This window comes from Podarcis tiliguerta (genome assembly GCF_965153285.1).
Source record: "Podarcis tiliguerta genome assembly, chromosome: 14".
Lineage (NCBI taxonomy): Eukaryota > Metazoa > Chordata > Lepidosauria > Squamata > Lacertidae > Podarcis > Podarcis tiliguerta.
In genome coordinates, this window is record NC_139547.1 from 26,936,619 (window position 1) to 26,963,966 (window position 27,348).

Sequence of the window (27,348 nt, forward strand, 5' to 3'; positions counted from 1 at the left end):
AAGTGTAGGTGCTGCTATATTAAAATACAGGTTTCTTACAAGTGTGAAGCAGATACTATTACATGGTACCTGTAGCCTGTAACAGTGGCAGTTCTGGAAAGAAACTGAGCTGCCCATAAGTACTTGGAATCCCCTCTTTATTGACCTGTAGCCCCCTGGCCTTTTAACCCTTGTGAACCCACCTCTTTTGTCTTATCTATACTGTGCTGGTTTTGCTTTTTTTACTTGTGTGAGCATATTGCTGCAACCCACCCTTACGGCGAAGGGCGTGAAATAAAAACAGTGGAGTAGTAGCAAAAACATGCATGAGTACCGTTTATTAAAACCTGCTCTCCAGTGCCTCACAGCTGCCCTTTGTCCTCCTTCACATCTCCAGCATTATAGCACTTCTCTTCTGGCCGCTGCAGCCGCCGCCGTGTCTGCTTCAGATGACCCAGAACTTTTGCACTCCCGGTTTTTCCCCTATGCTTCGTCTCAGATGTTCCTGGATCAGTTGAACGCAGGAGGGAGTGCCACCCTTCCAGCCACTAACGGCAGCAACAGCGGCAGCAACAGCAGCCTCGTGTCCTCCAACAGCCTGCGAGAGACCCATGGCCACCCCGTGGCCAACAGAAGTAACACAGACCCAGCCTCTCTCTTTGGCGTCATGCCGGATATCATTTCCTTGGACTGAATCTTGTTGAGTTTTCACTGGACTAGCTAGAGGAGAGATCTGGGGTTTTGTTTTATCTTATTTTGTTTAGAAATGCAGACGAGCTTTTCCTTTTTGTAGGGAAAAAAAATATTAAGATATGTACAGAGAACAAAACTATATTTTCAGTTGTACTTTTGTATATAAACAAAATATGGTTTGACTGGTAAAAAAAATGACAAAAGCTCCCAACCTAGATTTTTGGATACGGAAGATTTTACACCACCCTTTCTGTCTCGAGTGTTCGTTTGTTTTAAGGCTTTGATTTTTAACTGCATCACTTTGTTTCTTCACAGTGATATTAATGGAAAAGTAATGGAGTGATTGAAGCTTTGAAAAGTTCTGGGAGGCTTCTAGTTCCAGGGAAGACAGATGGCACCCACAATAACTGGAGGGAATGGTTTTCCTCCTTAGGGCACAATCCTCTGGGAATATTTTTCTGCACAAGTACCATTGAAATGAATTAGTCTTGTGCCAGTGGATCAGGCCCTCTCTCTTTCTTTGTAATTTATGTCAATTCCACAGCATTCTCTGCCTGCTAAACTGGTTGTGTGGCTTCTTGGAATGTTCTTTCAGCTCTTCCTTCTGGTTCTGAACATCTGTTCGGAACCTTCCTTGTTCCTTCACCAGACACCATATTGTTCTGTTTGTGTGTTCATCAGTTCTCCTCACGGGGGGGAAAATACCCACACTCCTGCATGTTGAAGCATTACCATTGGAAGGTCTCTCCGCTTTTGCATGAGGCAAAATGGCTTCTTAAAATCCTGTTGCCATAAAGGCATTGGTGACCCTTTCTTGTATGTTAAATGTTCTGTGTTAAAGACTTGCTTTCTTGAGGTCATTCGACATTGGCCTAACACTCAAACTTCCTTCCCCGGGACTTTAAAAATCTCTTTTGTGAAACTCCTACATTGTACTGTGCTATCAGGACTTAAATGAGATGATATAATTTGAAAAAGATGTATTTTGCAGAGGATAATGACAAATAGCATGCCAGAGTCCTTTCTGCAAGCATATTTGAACTATAGGCTCCAATCCTACGCACTTGTGCTTCAGAACAAACCTACATCAGATTGGGCTATATTAGTGGCCGAACCCCACACAACTCTTTTTTTAAGTTCAAAGTCCTTCTCCCTTTCCTTCAAATTTACCAAAATTTGTTAAAATCTTGAGGGTGATCCATCCCCCTACCTGCTTATTGGCTTCAAAATAATTATTGAATGATTTTGGCTTCTTCTGACTGAGCATGTGAAACTATATTTTATTCCCCTTTAATGTTTGTGGGTCCCCCCCCCCACTACCTTGAAACCTGTATGATTAGTTAGGAAAGAGTCTTTTCCAGCTTGGGGATTATTTAAACTCTTCCTTTTTTACTAAATGACAGAACATGTAAATAGAGAGAAAGGGAAACTGTTCATAGTACATGGGAGAAAGAAGGGGAGGGCCAAGCAGCCATGTTGATGTATCCCAGAGCCCTCATTGGAGTGCAGATCTGTTCTCTGCTGTGAAAATACTTTATAGCTAGCTTTTAAAAATCTAGGTTTACAACAAATCAGGAATGGATAGGAAGGAGGGAGGTAGCAGGGTTGGTAGTGGTTTTTTCTTTTTTTGCTATACTTTATCAAAGACCATGTTAGCGATTTCTTTAAACCATAGCTGCAGAAGTTAGTATATCTTGTCCCCCCAGCTTTGTTTTCAAAATCGTTTTTAAGATAAACTTTGCATTGATATCAAGCCACCACTTTTTAATAGGAAACAATCATTTCTTTTCAACTAATTGAGAGACAGTATAAATGTTCTAAGTGGGTTTTCAAATGTCCCCTTCGCCATTTTAAAAGCTGACTTGAATTTTTAAAATGTTTGTTCATATGTATATGTGTGTGTATATATGTATTTATAGATCTCTCTGTGTGTGTGTCTCAGTGTGTCTGTTTCATGCATGTGAATTCCATTACTGTCTGGCTGAAATGTTTCCTTCGACTAGTTTATAATTTATTAAATGTCAGTAAAATCTAAATAAAAGGAACACAAAAGAGGAATCCTTTCTAAGTTCAATCTAGCTTGGAGGCATCAGAAACTGATTTCTTTTTTTAAAAGTATAATGAAACTGGCTCAACTTAATATAAAATGTGGTCCCATTTTGTTGCAATTAGAAGGATCATTCCAAACACTGAAACAATAGGAGATTTGCTAACTTTGGAAAGTCTGGTCACAGTGTAGTTGCAGGAGTCAAAATTGACAAGTGTTCTGATGAAACCCTGTAACTGATGCTCTGCTTCTTAGCTTAAGGTGAATGCTTTTTATCAGGCACTTAAACGTGAGTCTGGGTACCACCTGCTAAATACATTGTAAGATATGGGTCTTGTAGCTTGCTTTGAATGCAGATGACTCCAACTTCAGTCTCTGCCAACATGTAGAGCTGGGAAGGCCCCCTGCCTGGGACCCTGGAGAGCTGCTACCAGTCAGTGTTGACAATATTGAGCTATATGGACCAATAGTCTGACTCATTATGAGGCATCTTCCTATATTGTTACCTGGAATATGTGGTACAGTCAAGTGCATGCAGATGATGGGCTGCAATTGAGTGTATTTATGCCCCATTTATTGTCATGCAATGCAAGCATATATAAGTAGTGTGCACTTGGCTACAGCATCTACACAAGGCTCCCCCCTACTCACCAAATGTATCTACTGCAACTCAAATGGTTTTTATCTGCATGTCTGTCGAGATTTTTCTACATCTGACAAAACAACTGTCAAGTCAGGATTTTAGGAGACTTTCCAACAATTCGTCAGGCTTCAAGGAACGCCGTACTCTGCTTTCAGTGCTGTTTGGTGTGTTTGAATGCTGGAAGTAATCTTGTGCTTTACAGTAAACGGGAACTGCCTGAGAGTGCAATTATCTTCAGTGTGACTTGCCTGAATGGTGTTTTGGGGCGGGGGAGGATTTTGTCCATCCTCTTTCTTAGCCTGTGGGTGCTCGATAAAGATCTAGAACTGTGTAAGACTAGAAATCTTCTAGGACTGGTTCAGGTTTTTTAAGTCCAGTTAATTGTGAAATTAAAAAGGTACCTGCTACATTGAGCCCACGGGTTTCCATGTTTCTCTCTCTCTGATAAGGTAAATGACACTTCTCACCACGGTGGGCAGTAAGGGGTGGGCATTGCGCTTGCAGTTTGGGAATGAGACATTTAAAAGCATTACAAATGAGACAAGGCACATAAAGAGCAAAGGTCAGTCAATTAATGTTTAATGTGGAGAGCGCTTGAAAATTTAAGGTAGCAAACCATTTTATATGTCTCTTCCTGCTCCTCCTGTCCTTCATACTAAGTAAAACAATGAATCTTCCCAATTCAAAGTGAATAGTGTTTCCTGGCCTCCCTTAACTTGGGTTTTGGGCTGGGGAGGGGATTTTTGATGTATTTAATTCTGGGAACCTCTTTTGAAAAGCTATTTCCTGATCAGTGTGTGTGTGTTTTAAGTTGTTTGTTTTGTTTTTTAGCCAACAATAATAGTTAATGGGGAAAAGGTTCCATTTTGGCATTACCTGCAGTCTGTCAGTTTCTTTAAAATACTAATTTTTAAGAATTGCAGAGGATTTTTTTTTAGTAACATGGAGTTAAGGGGTGTTTTTTTTTAGTTAACACACAAATCCTGTTAAATTTGAATATGGAAAGTGTACTTCTTGCATTTCATAACTTGTTGGCTCACTTTTTTTTGTCCTTGTTTTTCTAAAAGAGAAGTAGAGGGATGTGTGCTGCTTGGATGTGTGTCTCACTTTGTACAAAAATTTTGGGGGAGTGAGTGAGTGAGTGAGTGTGTGTGTGTGTCTACACAAGTACACACAGATGCAAGATCCTTGTATAATAGCAGGGGTAGAGTGATTCTGAATCACTTCTGTGGGCATTACTCGATGCAGAGTTTGTTGTTGTTGTTTTTACCTAAAAGCAAAACCAAATTAAACCTTGCTAAGACTTAACTAGCAGTTTGTTGCAAAGTCTCGCAATATTTTCATAACTGCATTCCCAGATTTTCTTATCCCTATCAAACATATACCATACTCCCCTGGAAGAAGGCACTTTTAGAAACCTTCCACTGAACTTGTAGCTAGTCCTTGTTTTTTTTTAACGTGGTTAATCTTTTTCATTGCATTAAACATTTCAGGGTGTTTTCTTTTTCACAATACATTATGTCTTGCTTTGTTTTTATTATTTTCCTTTCAATGAGAGCTTAGATTTTTATTGAGAGAGAACCTGCCAGAGGCCCCCGGCTTGTGCTGCTGTTTGTTGCTCTAATTAACAAAAGGGAAAACAATATGTAAATAAGCAGAAACTTTAAAAAAGTTATTAATTCCATAAACTCAGATCTGTGATTCATTGCCTTAACTTTCTCTTAGTTTTCCATACAGCATGCCAAACAAGTTTTAAAAGTGGCTTTTAAATAAAATGTATAGTAGACCAATGTCAGTTTGTATAAAAGTATCAAGTGAAAATATTTATTACATGCATTGGAAAAAAATGGTTTACCCTACTGAATGTTACCTGTTTATGTAAAACATCTTTAGATGTAATAAAAAGCATTATTACGTTGTCTCTTCTGGAATAAATGTTGCAGAATTTGCACACTGTAAATTTACATCAGCAGGAAAGCTTTTAGGGAGGTGTGCATGTCTGTTGAGAAGTCCTATAGGTAACCAGCGCAAATGTGACACAACTGGACTCTACTGTCTCTCAATTTCTGCCAGTGGGTGCTGGAAGTACTCTTAAATCAGATCTGCTCAACTTGGGGGCTGTCTTTTGGCTTGGTACATCATGCCCCCCAGAGACAAGAGTGGTAGCCACTGGTTGTGTGGGTGGTGGCTGCTCAGCACCTGCTGTGCTTGTTTAGTTTTTAAAGCCCACCTTGTTTTGAAACAAGATTTGAATGGGCTTTCTCAATACAGGGAAAATAACCACACATCTCCTGACAAGGTCAGGAGACACAACCCTGCTGAATAATCCTAGTACATAACCTGCAAGTTCTTCCTGTACGCTACCTTAAAATTCTTGGCCCACCAACACAGGACTGAAAAATAACCCAAATTCCTAGGCACCTTGTTTTTAAAACACTGAAATTGAAGTGAAATAGGTGGTCCATTTTATACAAGCCCAGTTCCACTGGTTTGTTTGAACCAACGCTTTGGCCTGGGAAAAATTGGATCTCTACTATATATTTTTGAGGGTTCCAAAAGACAAAGCATTTAAGGCAAGTAAGTGGGAGAGATCCCAGTTCCATCAAGTACCTGAAGGAGCACTGCAAGCCACAAGGACGACGGTTGCCCTTCTGTTTCCTTCCTTAATGATTCAGTAGTCGGCAACAGGGAGAGTGATGGATTGGACCAGGTCTTCATACCTGACTATTCCATTGTGGCCCACTTTGGCTTCCTTCAGGAGGTTGTCCACTGTAAACAATTGCACAGTAATTGTGGCATGTCAGTTTAGTTGTACATTATATCTAGATTATTGTCTACCTTTTTTATTTTTCACCTGTGTGTGAAATAAGTGTGAAACTATGTTACAGTGGGTCCAAGGAGTTTTCCCATTTCAAGGAATAGGTGGGTTACATTGTGCAAAGGCAGAAGCCCAACAGCTTTCCTTCCCAATCCTGTTAGTCTCAGAAATTGACAACTTGTGTCTATTCCACTCACCCGCCTGTCTCTCTGGTACTCCATATATTTACATTGGTGCTGTCAACTCAGTTTTCTCAAGAAAAGTGTGGGAGTCAGTGCCACTGCTAATTTAGATAACTTCCTTAAGAGAAGTACCATTTTGAAAATGGGAAAGCAAAGGGGTCTGAGAGAGCAACCTAAATATAGGATTAGTTTAGTAATTAACCAAACTGGGGACTGGAGATATTTCAGAAAAGGCTATGTCAATAGAAAGGAAATGCTTTTAAATATAACCAGTTGTTGCTGCTATTATGTATTGTATTTATATCCCACTTTTTCCTTCCAAGCAGCTCAAGGTGGCGTTCATGGTTCTCAATTAATCTCAGGAACCCTGTGAGGTTGGTTAGGTTGAGAGGCAGTGACTGGCCCAGGGTCACCCAGTGAGCTTCATGGCTGACTGGGGAGTTGAACTCTGGTCTTTGAGGTCCTACTCTGACACTCTAACCACTATACCACACCGACTCTCAAGTCAGACTCTGTGAAGCAGCTTTCCACAACCTGGTGTCCTCCAGATACTTTGGACTGCAACTCCTGTCAGGGGCTGATGTAAGTTGTAGTCCAACGAAACATCTGGTTGATGGTAGATAACCTGGAAATTGTTGGAGAGTTTCTGCTTCACACAGTAAGTACACCCTTTACCTATTACTCCTGATCAATACAATATTATTTTTAAAAAACCTGTTCGCTGGAGGCAAAATTAAGATTGAGGGGACACGTCAGAAATGCATGCCAGCCAAGAGAGAATCTCTCCACTAAGAACTTTTTACCTTCCTCCTTAGACAGTTTCTCTCCTAGATTCATCAACTTGGCCCTCAGCTCTGCCACTGAAATGAATCCCGTCTTCTTCCTGTCTGCCATCAACAGGGCCAAGAGGATTTCGTTCTTGGGATCTTCTTGCTGCATTTGCCTGTACATGATGGTCAGGAAAGTTGAAAAATCCATTTCTCCAGTCCTGTCTGGAAACCAGAAGAAAGATTGGGTAGTCTGCTTGAATTGGTGGTTTCTTGTGCCTAACAGGCCCCATGGAAGGAGGGGATTAAGCAGTCCATCATGGCTCATCAGCATTGGGACCTGAGGTTTTCAATTTGTTCATAAACTACCAAGACTTGGGGATGGTCAGTGAACTGGGCAAGTTTGCTAATGACACCAAGTGGTTCACAGATGTAAGGAGAAAATGGGAGCTCCCAAAGGACCTCTCCAAACTGACTGGGCATTAAAATGTTGAATGCAATTCAAAGTAAAGAAGTGTAAAGTGATGCACGTTGGAAACTTTTTTTCCTGAATTTCACATAATAGGGTTTCAACAGGCAGTGGTGGGGAAACCAAGCCTTGTGAGGAATAGTGGAAGGAGTTGGGGATGTTTAGCCTGGTAAAGGGGGGACTGAGAGGAGACATGATAGCCATCTTCCAATATCTGAAGGGCTGTCACATAAAAGAGGGAGCAAACTTATTTTCTGCTGCTTCAGAGGGTAGGTATTCGAGTGACAAGAAAGGAGATTCTGACTCAACATTAGGAAGAACTGTCTGACAGTAAGAGTGGTTGGACAGTAGAATGGACTCTCTCAGAAGGTGGTGGACTCTACTGGAAGCTTTTTTAAAAAAAGGGTTTGGATGGCCATCTGTCAGAGGTTACGGAGCTGTGATTCCTGCATTGCAGGAGGTTGGACTAGAGAACTTCAGCTCCCTTCCAACTTTGAAATTCTATGATTATTTGACTCCAAAATAGCAGGAGAGAATCACCTTAGCTAATGTTGCTTTCAGCATTAAAACACACTAGCTCTCTAACTCTTGGAAAGAAGCACCTGACCAAGAAATTTGGGGTGGGATCTAAGTAATTTGTACAGGCTGCCTTTGCTAGAGAGTGTTTATTAAAGCGCTGACTATGCCTACCGTTTACTTACCAACTTTCTGCAGCTGAAGGTGCCTGGCCACTTCTCCGGGGGTGGGGCTGCTCCCCAGACAGCGCATAACAGTGATGAGATCACTGGCATTGATCTTGCCTTTACGCTTCTTATCATAGAGAGAAAAACATTCTTTGAACTCTAGTTGGGAAAAAGGAGGAGAGGAAGAAACCCAGTTTCACTGACACATCCTAAAGAAAGTGTGTGTAACCTTTGACCCTCCACATGTTTCTGGACTGCAACTCCTATAATCACCCCTGGCCATTATATATGCTTACTGAGGCCCCAGAGGGGCACTCCAGTGCTAAAGAGAAATGATGGACGCTAGCTACCTTCTTGAATTATGGTGCTGGAGGAGACTCTTGAGAGTCCCATGGACTGCAAGAAGATCAAACCTCTCCATTCTGAAGGAAATCAGCCCTGAGTGTTCACTGGAAGGACAGATCCTGAAGCTGAGACTCCAATACTTTGGCCACCTCATGAGAAGAGAAGACTCCCTGGAAAAGACCCTGATATTGGGAAAGATGGAGGGCACAAGGAGAAGGGGACAACAGATGACGAGATGGTTGGACAGTGTTCTCGAAGCTACCAGCATGAGTTTGACTAAACTGCGGGAGGCAGTGGAAGACAGAAGTGCCTGGTGTGCTCTGGTCCATGGGGTCACGAAGAGTCGGACACGACTAAACAACAACAATAGCTACCTTCTAGGAATAGTGAAAGTCCCTCTCTATCATTTCATTATATATATTTTTCAGATTACTATAACCACTGCATGAGCAACACTTGGAAAACAACTGGACAAAACGGCAGGAAAACAATAATATAATGCTAACCCATTTCAAGGTAAAACAACTTTTCCTTTGAAAAGCAGAGGAACCACTGTGAAGCTGTGCTTAACTTTTCACATCAACAAGGACTTTGTGGCTGAGAACAGGCAGCGGTTCTTGGTAGCTGAAGTTATTTCTTTTATTATCTGTTTCTAAGGTAGTAGTAGTAATTATTTATACGTCACCCATCTGACTGGGTTGCCCCAGCCACTCCGGGTAGCTTCCAACAAATTATAAAACCACAGTAAAACACCAGACATTAAAAAACTTCCCCATACAGGGCTGCTTTCAGATGCATCAATAGACAAGCCATCTATAAAGAACTGCAAAGACATTAAACTAGTGTTTCCCAAACTTGGGTCTCCAGCTGTTTTTAGATTGCAACTCACATAATCCCTGGCTAGCAGGACCAGTGGTCAGGGATTATGGAAAGTAGTCCAAAAACAGCTGGATACCCAAGTTTGGGAAACCCTGCATTAAATGGTGGCATCCTCGGTGCCATGATACCTAGTGAAGATGTGGGCACTCGCTTCCCCGATACTTTAAAGACTTAAGTAAGAATGACCTTCCTCAGTGCTTCGACGAGAAACTTGTTAGAAGGAATTCCTCAAAATCTGCTTTGGCATTCTTCCAAGGCAGAGCAGGACACACACAATAAGAAGGTAAGAACATTTAATTAGTTGCAAAGAGTGTTTTGTTAAAAGGTACATACCATTGATCTGATCTTGGGACAGGAATTTTGCCTGCAACACACAAAAGGAACAAAAGGGAAAGTTTGATAAATTAAACTGTAATCTGCAAAACAAGAAACATCACCCTCCCAGTCATCTCCAACACACATAGACAAGCTAGATTCCATCCCCCTTCATTCACCATTGTTGGGTATTAATTGTCCTTTTCAGTGGGGTGTGCCACTCCTTTTGCCTGCCAGCCTGCTAGTCTCTTTGCCTTCTGTGTCTGACTTAGTATGGTCGAGGTCTAAAGTCCACCTGTGCCGACGAGTAGCAAGAAGCAGCAGGTGTAATAAATACTCTTTGCTGTCATGGATACAGGACATGCTGTGTGTTGGATTTCAGCAGCTACTAAACAGACAGTAAGTAGGCCATGGAAATGTCGATTTACTAGAAGCTGTTTTTCACCTCTCCATAGGTGTTTTTAAACAAACAAACAAACAAAAACAAACAAGGGTGACAGTTGTTAGAAAATGCCACCATGCTAAAAGCAGCAATTACCACCCTGGAATCCCCCAAATGATAGAGCGCCTCAAAGGCTTGGTAATCCCAAAAAGATTTCAAGACACCTCATGCTGTGTTTAAATACCAACTAGTGCCCATTTGCTAATGCTTAATGCGATTGTTTCAGGAGGACACACGGAGGTCACTCAAACACTAGCAGTTAGCATGGATGAATCTTCCAGCAGAAGAAAGCAGGGCAAGAGATTCCCCTGGATGCTTAGGCCTCACTTTAAAAATTTGGTCCCCCAAATCATGCTTTTTTTTCTGCTGGAATGTGCCAGAACGCAGTACCCTTTCTCTTGGCCACTCCTCTCGTGACACCTAGCCAATACTCTCCACACAGGCTTCAACCAAAGTTGGGTGTGTGGGTGTGTGTTGAATTGCCCCTCCTACCTTTTTCTAGCTTTATGCGCTCAGAGACGGTAGGCACCCACCTGCTGGGGCCTTGCAGGGTGCTGTCATTCACCCTTTTTTCATTTTTTTAATTGATTTTCCAAATTTATTACAAATACAACACACAAAGAAAAAGACATGACATTACTAAAAAATAAAAATAAAAGAAAAAGACAAAAATATGAACCAATATTACTCTAGGACCCAATTTCATTATCATTGTTAACTGACTTCCTCAGATCCCCCCCTATCTGAATTTCATTGAATCACCTTGTAACAGTTTTCCAATATCCTCTTTCTAATAAAATTAACTCCTTCAAATAATTATCTTCCTTTCTTTTCAACATGTCCTAAATCCATAATGTTTTACAATACATTCATACTCTAATCCTAAGCTATTTTGATACTTTCAAGTGACTTCTATTGAAGTTTGTATTACAATGTTTACATTTCTTCCAATCTTCTTGATATTCCTCTTCTTTCTGATCGCGGATTCTCCCAGTCAGGTCGGCCAGCTCCAAAAAGTCTAACATCTTCTTCTGCCATTCTTCTACTGCTGGTAGTTCTTGAGATTTCCAATTTTTAGCTAGTAGCAATCTTACCGCTGTAGTGGCATACAAAAACAATCTAGCATCTTTTTTAGGAAGTTCCAATCCTATTATTCCAAGTAGAAAGGCCTCTGGTTTTTTAATAAATGTATTTTTCAACATTTTTTTCAACTCATTATAAATCTTTTCCCAGAAGTCTTTCACCTTGAGACACGTCCTGTCATTCACCCTTTGCTGTTCGCTGTGATGATGCACAAGCTGCTGTTGGTGCAGCTACACCAGAGGCCTCTACATCACCATTGGTGCCTCTGCCTCCCACCCTAACCGGCTTCTCCCTCCCCTTCCCTTCCATAGGTGCCTCAGGAGCCGCTGCACCTGCCCTTCTTGCACCCAAGCAAAGCCCCCTTTCTGCTCTGCATCTGTCACCTTAGCACCTTCTACATTTACCTCAGCATTTCGCTGCCGAGCACGTCCAGCCGCTGCCCTCGCGAGGAGGTCCCTCGCAGGGTGGGTAGCCCCAGCAACAGCCTCCCCCTGCCACCACAGCCTCAGGTGAGGGCCGAAGTGGCTGTGGCGGTCTGCTGAGCATGTGCAAAGTGCCACCTCCTTTCCCCCACTCGGCTGTCCCTCAAGCCATTTCTGGGCAGTGAGTACCTAGGAAAAAAAGCCCTGCCCAAACCATTGCTAGGATTAAATAGGTTTTTCTCCAGAGGGGGCCTTAGCCACGAAGGCAGGAGAGATGGTTAATGGTGGCAGAGCGAGAGACAACTAGGTCTGCCCCAGGTGGCCTCAAGTTGCTGTTTTTTAATTACAAACCAGTTGAGATGAATAGTGACTGTGCAAGGATAACATCTCCTGGGAATTTTGCCCTGTATTTATTAGGGAGCGGAGGGCTACCATTTGGATCTTCCTTACAAGCATCAATAATGCCTTAGGACAATTGCTCTCAGCACCTGAACAAATGCAGTATGTGAAAACAAGGACGTTTGGCTAAATAAATAAAGATGCCTCATAACCTAAAGTACGATAACCTTGAAAGAGGTGGAAATATGACCACTCTTGAGAATGTCCCTGGACCCCTACCGCTGGTTGCAAATACCCCCTTTTGGGGGAAAGGGGATTGAGAAGGTTGTGGCACCCAACCCCACACAGAAGGAAGTACTCATGGATGAAACTGATCAGATTGACCCATTCCAATTAGGGTTCAGGCCTGGACTTTTATGGGATTGAATTAGGCTCGATTTCCTTAAGGATGACGTTTATTGAGAGGACAAGAGGAATGAAACCCCGCCATTGTTTGCTGTTTTCTCAACAGCTTTTGGTACCACTGGCCATGGTATCCTCCTGAATAGGTTCTGTGAGATGGGCACTGTTTTGCAGCGGTTCCACTTCTGTCTCAGGGTTGATTTCAGGGTGACTATTTCTTGACCCTCTGACAACCATACTGTTGGGTGCCACAGGGCACCATCCTGTACCCAGTGCTATTTAACACTTGTATAATCCTGCAGCTAAAAGACTTGCACTGGCTGCCAGTTAGCTATCAGGCCAGGTTCAGGAAATGGAGACTTGGGACTCAGCTATATAGCTGCAAATAGAACATTTTAAGTGTGTTTTAAGTGCATTATACAAATGTGACACTAGTTGGCAATGGTGCGCTTATGGCAAGTTCAATATATTTCTCAAAATGCTTTTAAAAAGGCATTTCACAGTGTTACTTAAATGTGTCTAGATTCCACCTTGGTCTGTATTAACAAATGTTTTTTTTAAAAAATAAAATCTCAGCCCACAAGGACTTTAGCAAACTTTTATTTCTCTGCCAACAAACTCTTTTACATCCACTTAGTTTGGATCACACTCAGGATAAATGTACACAAGGCAAAGTCATGGAAGGCGAACAGTCAATGAAGGTTCGGTCCAGGAATTTGAGGTTACAAAGGAAAGTTCTACTCAACAAGTCCTTAAAAAGTTTTGAAGAAATAACCGTGCACCTCCCTTAGAATTAAAAATTTTCTACCTGAGTATCAAAGGGGAGGAAAAGCATAGAGAGGACAACAGGCAGTGGAACAAAGAGGGCATGCGGCAAGGAGGAAACATCCATTTTGACAAGTGGCAGAAATTTAGCCTTCCTGATCAGAGCGTGATCAGAGCTGTGCAGCATGCCTCAGTGGCCATTCTTGAGGTTCTGCTTTAGGATCAGGTTCTGAACATGGCTGTGTGTGCGCGTGCACACACCTGCCTCTTCTACAGCCTTCCCCAACCTGGTGCCCTCCAGCTGCTTCAGATGGTGAGCCCAGCAGGGCTCTATGGAGTGGTTTAAGAAGTGGGGTCCCCAGTGGGATCAACGGTATTCTTCCTCTTGCAAAATGATCAGAGGGCATTTCAAAATCCATTAAGATAAAGAAAACAAAAACAAAAAAGCAACTCCACTGAAATTTTCAGCAGTAGCTGCTCTCAAAACCAAAAGCAGACATCGGTGGGCCTCTCCCAACCCTGGGCTTTAAGAAAAAGGCAGCGAGAACTAAGCTAGACTGTACAGAAGAAGCAGATTCACTTCTCTTTTGCATAGTTTATTCTGCAGGACACAGGAAGGAAAACAGGGAACAAGTGGGTATGCATAGCGCTGAACCTGCCCTGACCATGGGAGGCCTGCTGGAGATGATCCTCTCTGGTTTCTGAGGTCCTCACAGACTCTGCTGATGTGTTTACAAGGTTACCTTATCAGCCATAGGAACCAGAAGGATGAAGAAACCTAGAGCTCAAGCAGACAAATATTTCAGGTTCAATGGTGGGTCCCAATGGGTGTAAATAATTCTCTGTACAACCCACACATGCCCTTATTACAGACTAAGGCTGTGATCCTAAACAGACACAGGCTGCAACCCTAACCCAATTTACGTGGGCATGAAGCCTCACTGAATTCAACAGCATTTATTTCTGAGTAGGCCTGGTTTTATTTGCAAGTAGGCCCCAATGAATTCACTGGAGCTTGTTTCCATGTAAACCTGCATAGGACCACAATGCAGAACTTTATCTGAGCTACGTTAGGATTAGCCATTGAAATTTTTTTGGTGGTGGTGGGGGGGGGGGAAAGGAACTTCTCTTGCTCTGTACTGTGGGCCTGATCCACTGCACACATCATGCCCTCTTCAATGGTGCTTGCAGCAGAGCAGACTGGGGCCCAGGATTGCATTTTCAAATTCTCTCCCCCGCGCCCCAACCAAAGAATCAAAGTTAAATGCTCTCCCCCTTTGCAGAGTGCAGGTTACTCATGTGCAAGGTGTAAAAAGCCCATGGTTCCGGAATGTAGATGACGCCGGGGTATTTCTTCCTGAGGATCTTGTCGTTCCAGAGCCAGCCGACCCACAGGGCGATCAATACCAGTGTGATGATGAAGGAGTAGAAAAGGAAGCGTCCGTTGCTGTCCATGAGCAAGCCTTTCCGTTTCTGGTGCATCACCAGAGCCATCAGAGCAAAGAAGGTGAAGATGAAGAGGATGAAGATCTGCCCTTCCGTGACAAGGTACCTGCAAACAGGGGGGAAAGGGACGCGGGTCAGAGAGCTCCTTCATACAGCAGGGAAGAGAAAGCAGGTGCATGGGGAAGGCAAGGACATTCAGCACTAGAAGAAGATGCCTCTCAGGTAAGAGGTCTCCCAGGCTGGCTTCCCAGCACACAGTTTATTTCTGACATTTGTGCCCTGCCTTGCTGTACGAAATCTGAATCAAGGCAGGTTGCAAACAATTGTTGTGATAACTATTGAAATGATCTAGGCCAGTGTTTCCCAAACTTTTTCAGGCCACCATCCCCTTGGTTCCATAAACTCATCCCTAGTGGGCCCCCTACCCTATAAAAAGCATGATTCAGAATAGCGGTTTGCATGACCCTTCTAAGGAAGATAAGAACACAATGAAATCCAAAACGGTAATTAATGGAAGAGTTATTTTTAAAAAAACAAATAAAGCTATCTAGCTTAATTACCGTATTTTTCGCTCTATAACACGCACCCGACCATAACACGCACGTAGTTTTTAGAGGAGGAAAATCCGTAGGCATGCCACCCGTAGGCATTTCCTCCATAACATGCACAGACATTTCCCCTTACTTTCTAGGAGGAAAAAAGTGAGTGTTATGGTGCAGAAAATACGGTAATTCAACAAAACTGATGAACTTGATTCAGCTTTTCAAGGTCTGATAGTCATTTACACCTCCAGTGCCCCCTGACTTTGAGTGTCTCCCCCCCCCCCCAAGGGCTGTACCATGCTCTTTGGGAACCACTGATCTAGGACAACTTTACACCACAATTAAAAGCAGCACCAGCAAAACCTTGAAGAAAAACAATATTCCAGAAAAACAATTAAAAACAGATGCGTCTTACTTAAGAGTAACAAATTCTACACTTCCAAGTTACAACTAGGGATCTTGGTTAAGATTCAGGATGTTTGCAATAGCCTTTGAACACTGGCTGCCCCCCCCCCCCCATGATGCATCCGTGGCCTCATGTAGCTCTGTAGCATCTAATTGTGACTTCCCCCTCCTCCCCCTCTCCAAAGCCACACCTGGCTCACTTACCAGTAATAGAGGCTGCTGGGCCCAATGAGGAGTAAAGCAGCCACAGGTATCCTCTGCTGCTCTTCTTTAATGGGGATGAAGCAGCCGGAAAAATAGATGCACAGGATAAGGAAGAAAGGGATGTACCTGCGAGAGGGAACACAGTTGCAACAGAGCCATCAGCAGACACTGTCAACAGCCCCTCCCCAGATTTAATGCAGAAAAGAGGGGTTCTTTGTGTCAGCTGTAACAGCCTGAAGACTGGGTGAAGTCTCTGAACAAGAGCATTGTGGTAGTAAAGGTCTGTGCTCTGTCCCCTTTCCCAGAGATCTGACCAGGTCCTCTGCAGATGGTTTCAAGCTGCTCCTTACAGCCCTGAGAGCCAGAAAGTTCATTCATTCATTCAGCAGGCAGGCAGGCAGGCAGGCAAGCAATCCTTGCCCAGTGTGGTGCCCTTATAAGAAGAGTCTGGCTGGTTCAGGCCAGTGGCTCATCTAGCCCAGCATTCTCTTCTTACAGTGGCCACCCAGATGTCAGTGGGAAACCTACATGCAGGACCTAAGAAAAAGAGTCCTCTCGCCTCCTGTGGTTTCCAGCAAGTGGCATTCAGAAGCATTGCTGCCTCCAAATGTGGAGGCGGAGCACAGCCATTGCGGCCAGTAGCCAATGATAGCCCTCTCCTCTGTGAATTTATCCTCCGGATGTCTTGGACTACAACTCCCATCATCCCCAGTTAGTGGGGGAGGCTGTTCTAACTAACCGCTAACTTTAACCCTAGCTCTTAATCAAGTAAAAGCAGGGACTGGCTTAGATGCTCGGTTTGTTATCTAATCGCAGCTGGCAACCACCCATGGCCACATGAACGAACGAAAGCACAATTGATTTGGGAGATAACACAGAGCTTCTGGGAGGTCAGCAAGAGAAGTCTGGGTGGAACTGGATGCGAGGAATGGCTTAAGGAGAAAAGCACAAGGGGGCCTCTCATGCAAGCTGCCATCTTCCAGGTCTTATGCAGAAGTTAAGAGGCAGCAAGGACATTTCACTGCTCCTTCCGCAGCCCAGGGCAGTGGGTAGCATCACAGGTCAATAACCAGAACCAAAGACGTCAAGTCTCTCTGAGCCAAATTCTGCCGCATATTAGCCAGGGATAAATGTCACCAATTTTACCAGGGAACACACGCAACAGAAGAAAAGGTTATCCGTTCAAGCTGCCTATCGCTGTTAAATCCAGAATGCTCATTTCATTTTGGGTCCTTACTGCTGCTCCCCCCCCCCCCACTTCCCAGTGGAAGATCGTTTATGTATGTGCCTTCTAAAGTCACGCCTTCCTCCTGTCAGGACTGTTTGAGAACGAAATGCAGACACAACCAGAAACGGACTTCTTATGCTACTGTTAATGGAGGGTGAGAAAATCCGCCCCCCCCCCAAAAAAAATGTGGGAGAGAGATATCTGTAAAATGCACCTCCACAAGGGATCAAGTCAAAAGAGATGCACAGAGTTTAATTAAAAACGTGTTGTGGAGGCGAGGAAACCAGGCCATGATTTTAGTTGTCATAAATGATTTTTGGGAACCAATTGCAAAAGAGACATAAGGTTCAAGGTGTTGCTATTAGTACATAAAGCCCTTAACAACCTGGGACCAGTTCACCTGCATGATCGCCTTACCCCTTAAATGCTCACTCAACTGCTTCGATTGGTGGAACTGGCCCTGTTACAAGTGCCACATCATATCAGCTCCACATTTGTAAACACTTGATCTTTTAGTATGGCAGCACCTGCACTTTGGAGCTCCCTGCCGATGGACATCAGACAGATGCCTTTGCTGTACTCCCTTTGACACCTGCTAAAAACATTTTTGTTTAGACAAGCCTACCAAGAGATGTAAATGCTGGTGATTGATTTGATCTGTTTTTAGTTTATTACGGATTTTATCCCTTGAATGTTTTAAAGAGTTGTTTTTACTGATTATATTATTGTTTTATTTTCTTTGTAAGCTGCTTTTTAAAGGTTTTTTTTTTAACAATTAAATGGTGTATAGATTTTATGAAATAAAATAGGAATTATTATTGTTGTTGAGTGACATTTTCTCCTCCAAGAAAAGTGGGGGGGAGCAAGGAACACCAACACAATACCCCAACCTGATGTGTGGGAAACGCCCTGCAGTTTACTTACCACATTGAATGGCCCAGATATTCATCATAATAATACAGCAGTTCAAATGAATCAATCTGGAAAGGAAGGAAATGAGAGTCAAGCCAATGAAAGTTTCCCAGCCAGCAGCAGAAACAAAGCAGGCAAGAAGCACCAAAACCTCTCGTTACCAGTGTCTCCGGCTTGAGGTTTTTGATGATGGGGTTCTCCCGGACGGACAAGTGGAGCTGGTAGCCGCTGAAGATCAGCCGGTGGTTGACGGAGTCCCCCACCAGGTGGATGCTGGCTCCCATGACGAAGGTGATGATGCAGATGTACACCATGGACCGTGGGAGAGTCTTGGGGGACCTTTCGATGAGCTGCAATGGGAAACTCCTCTCAAGGACATGGAGAGACAATCAGACCATGCCCTACACACACACACACACACACATACACACACACACACACACACACACACACACACCCCTCTCTTCCTCAGGCAAGAGCTGGAAACATCCTGTAGACAGGACTCTCAGTTCTTGGGTTCCAATGATTTTCTTAATTTCATTTGTTTCCTAAAGGAAAGGACTATTTTTAAAATTGAAAATTGAAAAGCAGAACTGCAGCCTCCACTGACCTGCAACTAATCCAGCCACCCTTTCCATGTCAAATCAATTGATTGTTATGCATTAGCCTGAAGGATCAAAAGCACCACTCAGCAGAAGCGGTGAATTCCATTGCCTCCACTGCACTATTTGAGAGTGTTCCTGTGCCCCACAACCAGTGGCTGATACTACCCCCACCACAATCTGCAAAGCTCTTGAAATGCAATTTCATATCAAATTTAAAAGGCAATGCCAGCCATTAACTCATATAAGGCAGAATAAAACGAGAAGACTGGTCCCAAATTAACTTATGTTAGAGTTGGAGCCAGGGGAAAAGAGTAATTCTAGTTTCTATGGTTCAGAAACCTAAACATTTACACTGACCTAACTACTGCAGAAAACATCCTTGCTAGTTCCAAAGACCTGAATGTGTTTACACACACACACACACACACACACACACACACCCTATATAAACTTACCTTGTCACCCACCTGCTTGCATTTCAACAAAACCCTTTGTATGTGGTTATTCTGACACAATTGTTATCTGAATGTTTTATCTCTGAGAACAGACACTCAAAAGCAGGTTGCTCCGACAGCTTATTTTGCTGAATCATTTGGGCTGCATCGCATAGCTGCTGTAGGGATTACAGCAAGATCACATATGTGATCACTAAAAAATAATAATGCTAGAAAAATGCTAAGTATTATTAATTGCTTAGCCCCAGTTTTCTGCCAGAGAAAAGCTGCTTTACTTATGGCAAGCATTTGCAGTTATGCCGTCTAATATTTCACTGACCAGCTTTCCCAAACCAGGTGCCTTCCAGATGCTCTGAACTCCCAAAACCCAGAAGATCCAGCCACCACGGCCAATGGTTAGGGATTATGGTAGTCAGAGCCTAACACCATCCAAAGCTTGGGGAAGGTTGTCATTGGTGAATGCTACCATGGCTGAGTTTACTTTGCTGGGCTCTGAGAGGCCAACTCCAAGCTTGACATTTGCCATTAGTAACATGATTCTTGGGAGAGCTATTGTCATTTTTTAAACTGATGATGTGAAATGCAAGCAGCACTACCCAATGACACCCATCACAATCATGAAGCTCTACCATGTTAACAGTGACATTTGGCTGTATCGGTGTGTGTTCCGAGAAGCACTGTGCCAAAATCTGTCCTCCTATTTTGTAAAAGTTTTCTTCCTTAGCCACAGGAGTCTTCCATAGTTCTACCTCATTAACACGGCACTTTAGAATTTCAACAGGTGTGGGGATTTGAGCTTACTATGCCATTGAGAGGTGGCATTTGTGTTTCTCTCTCCAGTAAATGTTTCTGCAACCTCCTGATCTGAAAAAGCTACACAGGAGGAGTTACTTTATGATGTTTTCCCCTGAACTTTTAACCAGAGAGCGTTCACCTAAGAAAGCTGTGAAGTAGACCACTGGCAAGATGATTTGCAGAATGAAAGAACAGACTCTCATGAACAATCTCAAGAGTAAGGTGAGCACAACAGAAACCCTGCATGCCACCCATGAGAATTTCATTGAAATTTTCTCTCCTCTGGTGCAATTTCTTTTCTCATTAACTGGTGGCACGAATAAGTGAACATGATAATTTTTTTGGCACAGAACTACTTCTGAGCACCATCGTTTCAGAGAATTCACTTTCCACTCTGATCATTATCCCCGCTATTCAGCCTTCCAAAACACACAAACGGATCTCAGCAGAAATGAGAGAAGAACACAGCTCAAAAATTTACCTTCAGAAGAATAAAGGGCGTTATGACATTGTAAGCCATGTGAAAATAATCTCCAGCACTTGGCTTGTTCAGGGGGAACCATTCCAACGGAAGCACGATCTGAAAGAATGGGAAACGGAAGAAGGGATGAGTTTCATCACAGGCAGCCCACAATGAGCAGTGGACTTTATATTGTTATATGGTCTTTTTGTCAAGGCTGGCCACAAAAGCCATTTCCTTCCTGCTTTTGTGCAGCAAAACCCAACAGAGGCAAGCGCAACAGAGATTGCAGTAAATGAAAAAGATACCACCACATTCATTCATTCATTCATTCATTCCTTCATTGCATTTACATCCTGCTTCCCTCCCACCCAGGAGATCAAGCTGGTATACTTGGTTCTCTTCCCATTTTATACCCACAACAACCCTATGAGGTAGGTTAGGTTGAAAGGCAGTGACTGGCCCAAGGTCATCCAGTGAGCTTCATGGCCAAGCGGGAATTTGAACCCAGGTCCAAGCCTGAGGCTCTAACCACGATCAAGAAAACACCAGTTCTCAACCCCATGTTGCCCCATAAACAAAGGGCAGGGGCAGTGGGTGAGGATTTCCAGGCACAAGGAAGGGTGAACACCCCCACCCCTTACAATTGCCCCCTGCATTCCTGCCAGCTAGCAGAGCTTTTTCAGAAGTTTGTGCCCATGTAATGAAGGGTGGGGCGGGGGGAGTGCTTTGTGCTTGCGTTACTGTGAGAACAAGATGCTGGACTAGATGGGCCATTGGCCTGATCCAGAAGGAACATCTTCTATTCATATTGGGAACAGGTAGAGACACTGCACTGAAGGCACCATGAGAGGCTTCTCCCTCTCAAGGGATATCAGATCTGCTGCTTAACAGGAGCACACACAGCTTGCCTTCATGTACTTGTAAATAAAGCATGCATTTCAAAATCTCTAGCTTTCTGTCTTCCAAAGAAAAGGCTGCCTGGGTAATGCTGTCCCAGGAATTTATGGATGGAAGAGCCCTGCAGCTGGATCAAGCGTGTGGCCCATCCCATCCAGCTGTTCTCACAGATGCCTCAAAGGGAAGCCCCAAAGCAGGTCCCTGGCTGCAACAGCACTCTCCCAACTTGTGATTCCCAGAAACTGACATTCAGAGGCATGCTGCCTTTGAAACTGAGCACAGCCATCATGGCTACTAGCCATGGGTAATCTTAGCCTCTGTGAATTTGTCTAATTTCCTTTTAAAGCCAGCCAAGTTGGGGTCCATCACTGCATCACATGGAATTCCAGAGTTTAACTAAGGCACTGTGTACTTTCCGTTGTCTGTCCTAAAACTTTTAACATGTGAGGAACTGAGGAACTCACAATTCCTGGTTTTGGGGAATTTCAAATGCTGCGACAAAAATTTGTCGTTGTTCCATTCCCTCCCCCCCCCCCCATCACAAAGAGTGACCAACCTCTTTCTGCCCGGAACCCACATTTTTAACAGCCCCCGGGTGGCATTGAAAATGCAGCGGCACTCACCATGGCAATGGGGCGCCCAAAATCCAGCACCCAGTTCTGCAGAGTGAAATAAAACCACAAGTCAAAATGAAACCGGGGGTTCCTGCAGGCGTCTTCCTCTTGAGCCACTCCATGCCTGCCAAGAAGAACAGTTATTCAATAGTAAAGAAAGAGCTTTAAAAAGTGTTTGGAAGCTTCAGCCAGCCCAGAATGCTGACTCAGACCAGTGACAGAAAACAGGTTACTCCACTGCGAAAACAACTTTCTGGGCACAAGTGCTTGTTAGGACCTATAAAGCCCTATATGACTTGGGCCCAGGCTACCTGAAATCTCGTACCTCCCTACATGAATCTGCCTGGGTGCTAAGATAAGCACTTTCTCTCAGTCCCATCACCATCAGAGGCAAGGTTGGTGGTCACATGAGAGGGTGCCTTTTCTGTGGATGCCCCCATATTGCCTATCAGAAGGTCGGCAGTTCAAATCCCCGTGATGGCGTGAGCTCCCGTTGCTCGGTCCCTGCTCCTGCCAACCTAGCAGTTCGAAAGCACACCAGTGCAAGTAGATAAATAGGTACCGCTCCGGCGGGAAGCTAAATGACGTTTCCGTGTGCTGCTCTGGTTCGCCAGAAGCGGCTTAGTCATGCTGGCCACATGACCCGGAAGCTGAACGCCAGCTCCCTTGGCCAATAAAGCGAGATGAGCGCCGCAACCCCAGAGTCGGTCACGACTGGACCTAATGGTCAGGGGTCCCTTTACCTTTACTAGTCAACAAAAGCCTTTGGCTACACAGAAGGGCCTTGCAAGAGGGGCCCCATCCAGCATCCTGTTCAGCAGCCAAAAAGATGCCTGTGGGAAGCTTGCAAGCAGGACCTGAGCACAAGAGCACTTTCTCCTCCTGTAGATTGCAGCAACTGGTATTCAGAAGCATCACTACCTCTGATGGTGGAGGAAGAACACGGGCATCAGGGTTAGCAGCCACTGAGAGACATCCTCCATCTTTAAAGTGCCACAAAACTCATGTCTCTTGAGATGGCTGTCCCTCCCCAAGAGAGGTCTCTTGTCTCTTACTCAAGAAGCTCATCATATAAGAGCCCTGCTGGATCAGGCCAGTGGCCCATTTAGTCCAGCATCCTATTCTCACAGTGCCTGTTGGAAGCCCACAAGCCGGACCCCAGCACAAAAGCCCTCTTCGCTCCCATGGTTCCCAACAAATGGTTTTATTCAGAAGCACTGCTGCCTCCTACTGTGGAAAGTCAGCTTTAATGCATGTTTTATGGAGAGACAAAAGAGAGGGGCTTTCTGGGCTTAGATGCAACCTTTCCCAAACTGCTGCCCTCCAGATGTTTTGGACTACAATACAGCTGTGCTGGCTGGGCCTGATGGAAGCCCAAAAATGTTGGTGGGGGCCACTTAAAACTAGGTTGGGGAAGGCTGCTTTGAAATAGCCCCTTTGCCCATAAAAGCCTTCTTGTCATTTATTTAGACACAGATGTGCTCGGATAAGGTTGTAATTAAGCAGTACACAAATTGTCTAGAATGAAGAATTAAATTAAAATATAACAAGTGAGAGAGAGACACCTAACAGATTCATTAACTAAGTATTTGGGATGGTTCTGCAATTCTAGAGCTGGATCTAGTTTAAATTTGAACTCCACAGAGAAGGTCCCAGATACTACCCTCAGAGGACTGAAGTCTTCTACAGAACTTCAGCTGGTTTTTAAAAAACGTGATATGATGCAGTTTCTTCCATCAGACTGGAAATAAAGAATTTTCCAGGGTGCTGGTGTTGGAAGGCTTTCAAAAATGCATACCAATTTATTAGTCAATTCAAGGTATTTATGTACCAGCTTTCATTCCGAATAGGAATTACCAAGGCGGTTCACAAACAAATTAAGCAACCACAAATTTTCATAATAAAACAAAGTTAAAATATACATCAGCACCAAGACAAAAATGTTTCCGTTTGGAAACTGTGCTACAGCGTGGCAAGTGGGTTGCAGAAATTTATTCTTGGAAAAGCATGAGATTCTGTCTCAGAACACGGATTAAATCCATCCAGTATTAAAGGGGGGGGGGGAATCAGCGAGGAAAGTCGTTGATCCTCGGGGCTTATAAGAGAGGCCTCTCATTAATTCCTGCTACTGTCATGCCTTGCACGATATATTCCGCCGCGAGGGGACTAGACCTGCCTGCTCAGGGAAATCCTTTTTTTCAAAGTACTGTAAGGATTTCACCACAGATAAGAACCAGCCTTGCAAAATGTGGGGTGGGCGGGGGAAATCCGCCCGCACCTAAACCGATTCCATGCAAAGCAGTCGGCGTTGTGAAACACCGTCTAAACCACAAGCAATGATAGGATATTGTGCAAAAGTGGGGAGGGTCCCTGATCAAAAGGCCCTGATTCTGGCCGCACTTTGGAGCAAGTGACCTCCTGCCTGCGAGGCTCCACTCTCTGTCCTGCCTGCCCCTGCGCGGGCGGCTTCCCCAGGCGCCCTCCTCCATCTCTGCCCGGCGCAACAGAGAAGCGCTGCAGCGCCTTCGGGGCAGAGACCTACGTCTCCCCACGCTTACAAAGCCATAGGGCTGCGCTGCAGCCCAAGCAGCCTCCTGAGCGGCTGGACCAACTGGCAGAACCCTGGGGCGGAGGGGCTTGCAGGGTGCTGGGTTGGGAGCATCTCCCCTCTTCCGAGGGGCGACTCACCTGCCCGACGACGAGGCCGCCTGCCGCCTCCGCACGCCCGACATGGGGAGGGCGCTGGGGCTGCCTGGCCTAGCGCGTCTTCTGCGGGCGCCCCCGAGCTCGGGAGCCTTCCTCTCCGCCGCGACTCTCCATGCTCGCCCGGGAAAGGAGGAGGAGGGCGGGGAGGGGGCGAGGCGGGGCCAAGCGGCCGGGGCAGGGCCGGGCCCGCCTCTTCCGAGGCTCAGCAGCGCCCGGCCGCCGCCATCACCAGCAGCAGTGGCTGCGCGCCTTTACGCGCGGGAGAGGCGCGGGAACGCCAGGAGGCGGAAAGGAACTCTGCACATGCTCTAGGTCTGCTCGTTGCCCGCCAGGGGTGGCCGGACTCCAACTCCCATCATCCCTCAGCATTAGCTGTGCGAGGAGGCTGTTGGGAGTTGGAGTCCTTGGCAACCGCTGGATAGACCGGTGACAAGCACGTCAGACGTTTAAAAGCACTCTTATGCCACTTTAAGATTCGCTTTAAAAAGCGCGCTTTATCACAGCACAAGCTGTCCCTTTGGATCCTAGCATTTTTGTCACCCTGTTATTATTTTGTTATTCAGAAACTGCCCAGCCACTTTCCCACAAGGATCTCATTACTCACCTGAAGGTTTCTGCACTGCTTACTATTGCAAGGTATTGGAAGACTCTAAACGCAGACCTGTTTGAGATCGGGATCTCACAACTCCAGGATTTAAGGGACAAACGGACGGTCAACGTCCAAAAGAGTCGAACAGACAAGAAAATCCCTATTTTTCAATCTGCCTGGAACAGTTTTACTGCATATGCAAAATTGATAGAGCATGGTTATTGGCCTCCAAGGACACATGGCAACTTGCGGAATGATACCTTTCTTTAAAAACTGAAATGATTAAAAAATTTAAATGTAATTAAATTGACATTTGGTGCTTCTGTGTAGGGTGGGATGGATTGCTGAATATTGATTGTTGCTTCTTGAATAAATAAGTGAAAACGGTAAAAAAAAATTGTGGGATAAAAAGATTCATGGCTTTCCCTAAACAATCCTAGAAACTGTGGTTTGTAGTTCAGTAGTACTTGGAGGGCATCTGCTTGGCAAAGGTGGCTTTAGGAGTTAAGAGGATACATCTGGGAGAGATTGCCTTGTTCCTATTGTCCTGTCCCAACCACCAGGGCTTGGAACCACCATTGCCAGATGCCCAGAGCAGAAGCCTCGTAAATACTTTGATGATTACACAGTGCTGATGTGCTTTTTTGTGCATGAAAGCCTTGGCAGACTTCAATCAATTAATTCTTTTATAGGAGGGAGCAGTCAATTCTGCTATATTAAAATGCAAACTTGGAAATATTTTAATATGTTTGTCCTGCTTACGGGATTTCTGGATGCATCTGGGCAACCACTGCTGGCAACGGGAGCTCCAAGTAGATGGACTTTCAGTCCGATCCAGGATGGCTCATGCTTTCTTGGATTCAATTTAAATTAGGGCTGCCATACGTCTGGAATTTCCGGGACATAGCTGGGATTCAGCCGTCGGAAACAAAATCTGGGTGAAAATCGCTGAAATGTCCAGATGTATGGCAACCCATGTTGGAAGTGTAGATTTGGGCGAACTTCTTTAAAAATAGCTCCAAAACTTTCTTTTTTAAATTAGATTTTTGGCTCAACAACTTTGGCCAAACAAACAAACTAACTAACTAACTCGACAAATCTGCCAAAAAAAAAGGGCTCAACATTAGTGTCTGGATTTTCACTTTCTGATATTTGGCAACCCTATTTAAATGGCACCCTGCTCCATTTCAGCAGTGAAGCATTTGCTGGTATGGAGAGCAGGTGTGAGAAAAGGTCTGATTACTGTATATTTCTCTGCAACTATTAATGGCATGTGAGAACTGCTGGGAAAATAAGGTTGGCAACATCTTAGCCCAGGCCCACCAAGACTCTTCCAACTTCCCTCTACAAAAAGTGTGGAGAACTAAAGGCAGGGTGGGGTGAATGTGGGTTTTGGGGCCACCCCCTCGCTAACTGTTCCACCCATTCCTTTTTTCTGGCTGGTGTCCTTTAAAATGCATTTTGCTTCTCTGAATGGAGGATGGAGAGAGATGTGGGTGCGGGGGGGTGGGGAGTAGAAGCTTCTGACTTTTGCTTAGCTGGCATGTAGCCACAGTTGCATCTGTTGCTCCAATTGCTAACCTGCCCATCGTGAAATCATAATCCCAAGGCAGGTTGCAACAATCAAACAAAATGCTGCCTCACTTTGCCTAATGGTAGGGTCATCCCTCACAACACAATAAGGCCTTCCAGGGGGTTGGACTAGATGACTCTCATGGCCCCCTCCAACTGTACGATTCTATTACTTAAAGGGATTTCATTCTAATTGGAGCGGTCAGTCCTATGTCCAAAAGCAAGATTTCTGGCAGAGAGAAGCTGTATTTGCAGTACGTAGATCAAAAGCATGGAAATCTTTTGAGTCTGTGCCCTGCATCTGTGACACAAGGTCTCTGCATGCCGGGCTGAACCTTTGAGTGATGGATTTGATGCCTCTCGGGATAATCACCATCAGATTATCCACCCTGGGAGATTAGGGGAAGATAAGGGAGCGGAGGGCTATGCACACATTGCAGCGAGGTCATTCTTTTTTTTTTGCAATTTAGATCCAAGATGGTTTGCGGGGAAACACATCCAAGTGCAGTATTTCATAAGAAGCAACAGGATAGATGCAGGATGGTATAGCTCATAACACAGATATGGGGTGTGGTTAATGCCATGTGAACACCACTTCCCAAAGCAACACTGGGCATGGAGAACATAAGAGCCTGATGGATC

The 27,348-nt window shown here is 44.5% G+C and overlaps 3 protein-coding genes across 5 annotated transcripts in view; 1 reads left to right on the forward strand and 2 right to left on the reverse strand.

The window, feature by feature from the left end:
- The window catches only part of PIAS1 (protein inhibitor of activated STAT 1), a 51,645-nt gene extending 46,348 nt beyond the window's left edge, over positions 1–5,297 (forward strand). For all 3 annotated transcript variants that reach the window (XM_083412013.1, XM_083412015.1, XM_083412014.1), the window contains exon 14: positions 377–5,297. In XM_083412013.1, coding sequence (XP_083268139.1) covers positions 377–673 — 297 coding nt within the window. In that variant the 3' untranslated portion in view covers positions 674–5,297. The remainder of the gene's footprint in view (positions 1–376) is intronic.
- On the reverse strand, positions 3,925–10,094 carry CALML4 (calmodulin like 4). Its single transcript, XM_083412355.1, has 5 exons — positions 10,000–10,094; positions 9,839–9,869; positions 8,300–8,440; positions 7,166–7,354; positions 3,925–6,131 (listed from the first exon to the last, which is right to left on the reverse strand). Exons 1-5 carry the CDS (start codon positions 10,000–10,002, stop codon positions 6,034–6,036), a joined length of 462 nt encoding a protein of 153 aa, XP_083268481.1. The 5' UTR covers positions 10,003–10,094; the 3' UTR covers positions 3,925–6,033.
- Positions 10,095–13,092: 2,998 nt separating this feature from the next.
- Positions 13,093–24,876, reverse strand: CLN6 (CLN6 transmembrane ER protein). The gene is made up of 7 exons (XM_083412287.1): positions 24,528–24,876; positions 21,849–21,963; positions 20,347–20,445; positions 18,172–18,360; positions 18,023–18,078; positions 15,871–15,996; positions 13,093–14,825 (listed from the first exon to the last, which is right to left on the reverse strand). Exons 1-7 carry the CDS (start codon positions 24,569–24,571, stop codon positions 14,534–14,536), a joined length of 921 nt encoding a protein of 306 aa, XP_083268413.1. The 5' UTR covers positions 24,572–24,876; the 3' UTR covers positions 13,093–14,533.
- Positions 24,877–27,348: the final 2,472 nt, after the last annotated feature.

Excerpts from the sequence above, each read along its gene's own strand:
- CALML4 (XM_083412355.1), bottom strand. Across the intron at positions 8,441-9,838 it reads GTCCCAAGATCAGATCAATG|AGTTCAAAGAATGTTTTTCT; the intron begins GTATGTACCTTT and ends TTTCCCAACTAG. Across the intron at positions 6,132-7,165 it reads GAAACTGTCTAAGGAGGAAG|TGGACAACCTCCTGAAGGAA; the intron begins GTAAAAAGTTCT and ends AATTGTTTACAG.
- CLN6 (XM_083412287.1), bottom strand. The coding sequence starts at position 24,571 with ATGTCGGGCGTGCGGAGGCGGCAGGCGGCCTCGTCGTCGGGCAG. Across the intron at positions 18,361-20,346 it reads CGCCCTTTATTCTTCTGAAG|CTCATCGAAAGGTCCCCCAA; the intron begins GTAAATTTTTGA and ends TTCCCATTGCAG. Across the intron at positions 15,997-18,022 it reads TATCTGGGCCATTCAATGTG|GTACATCCCTTTCTTCCTTA; the intron begins GTAAGTAAACTG and ends TCCCTCTCGCAG.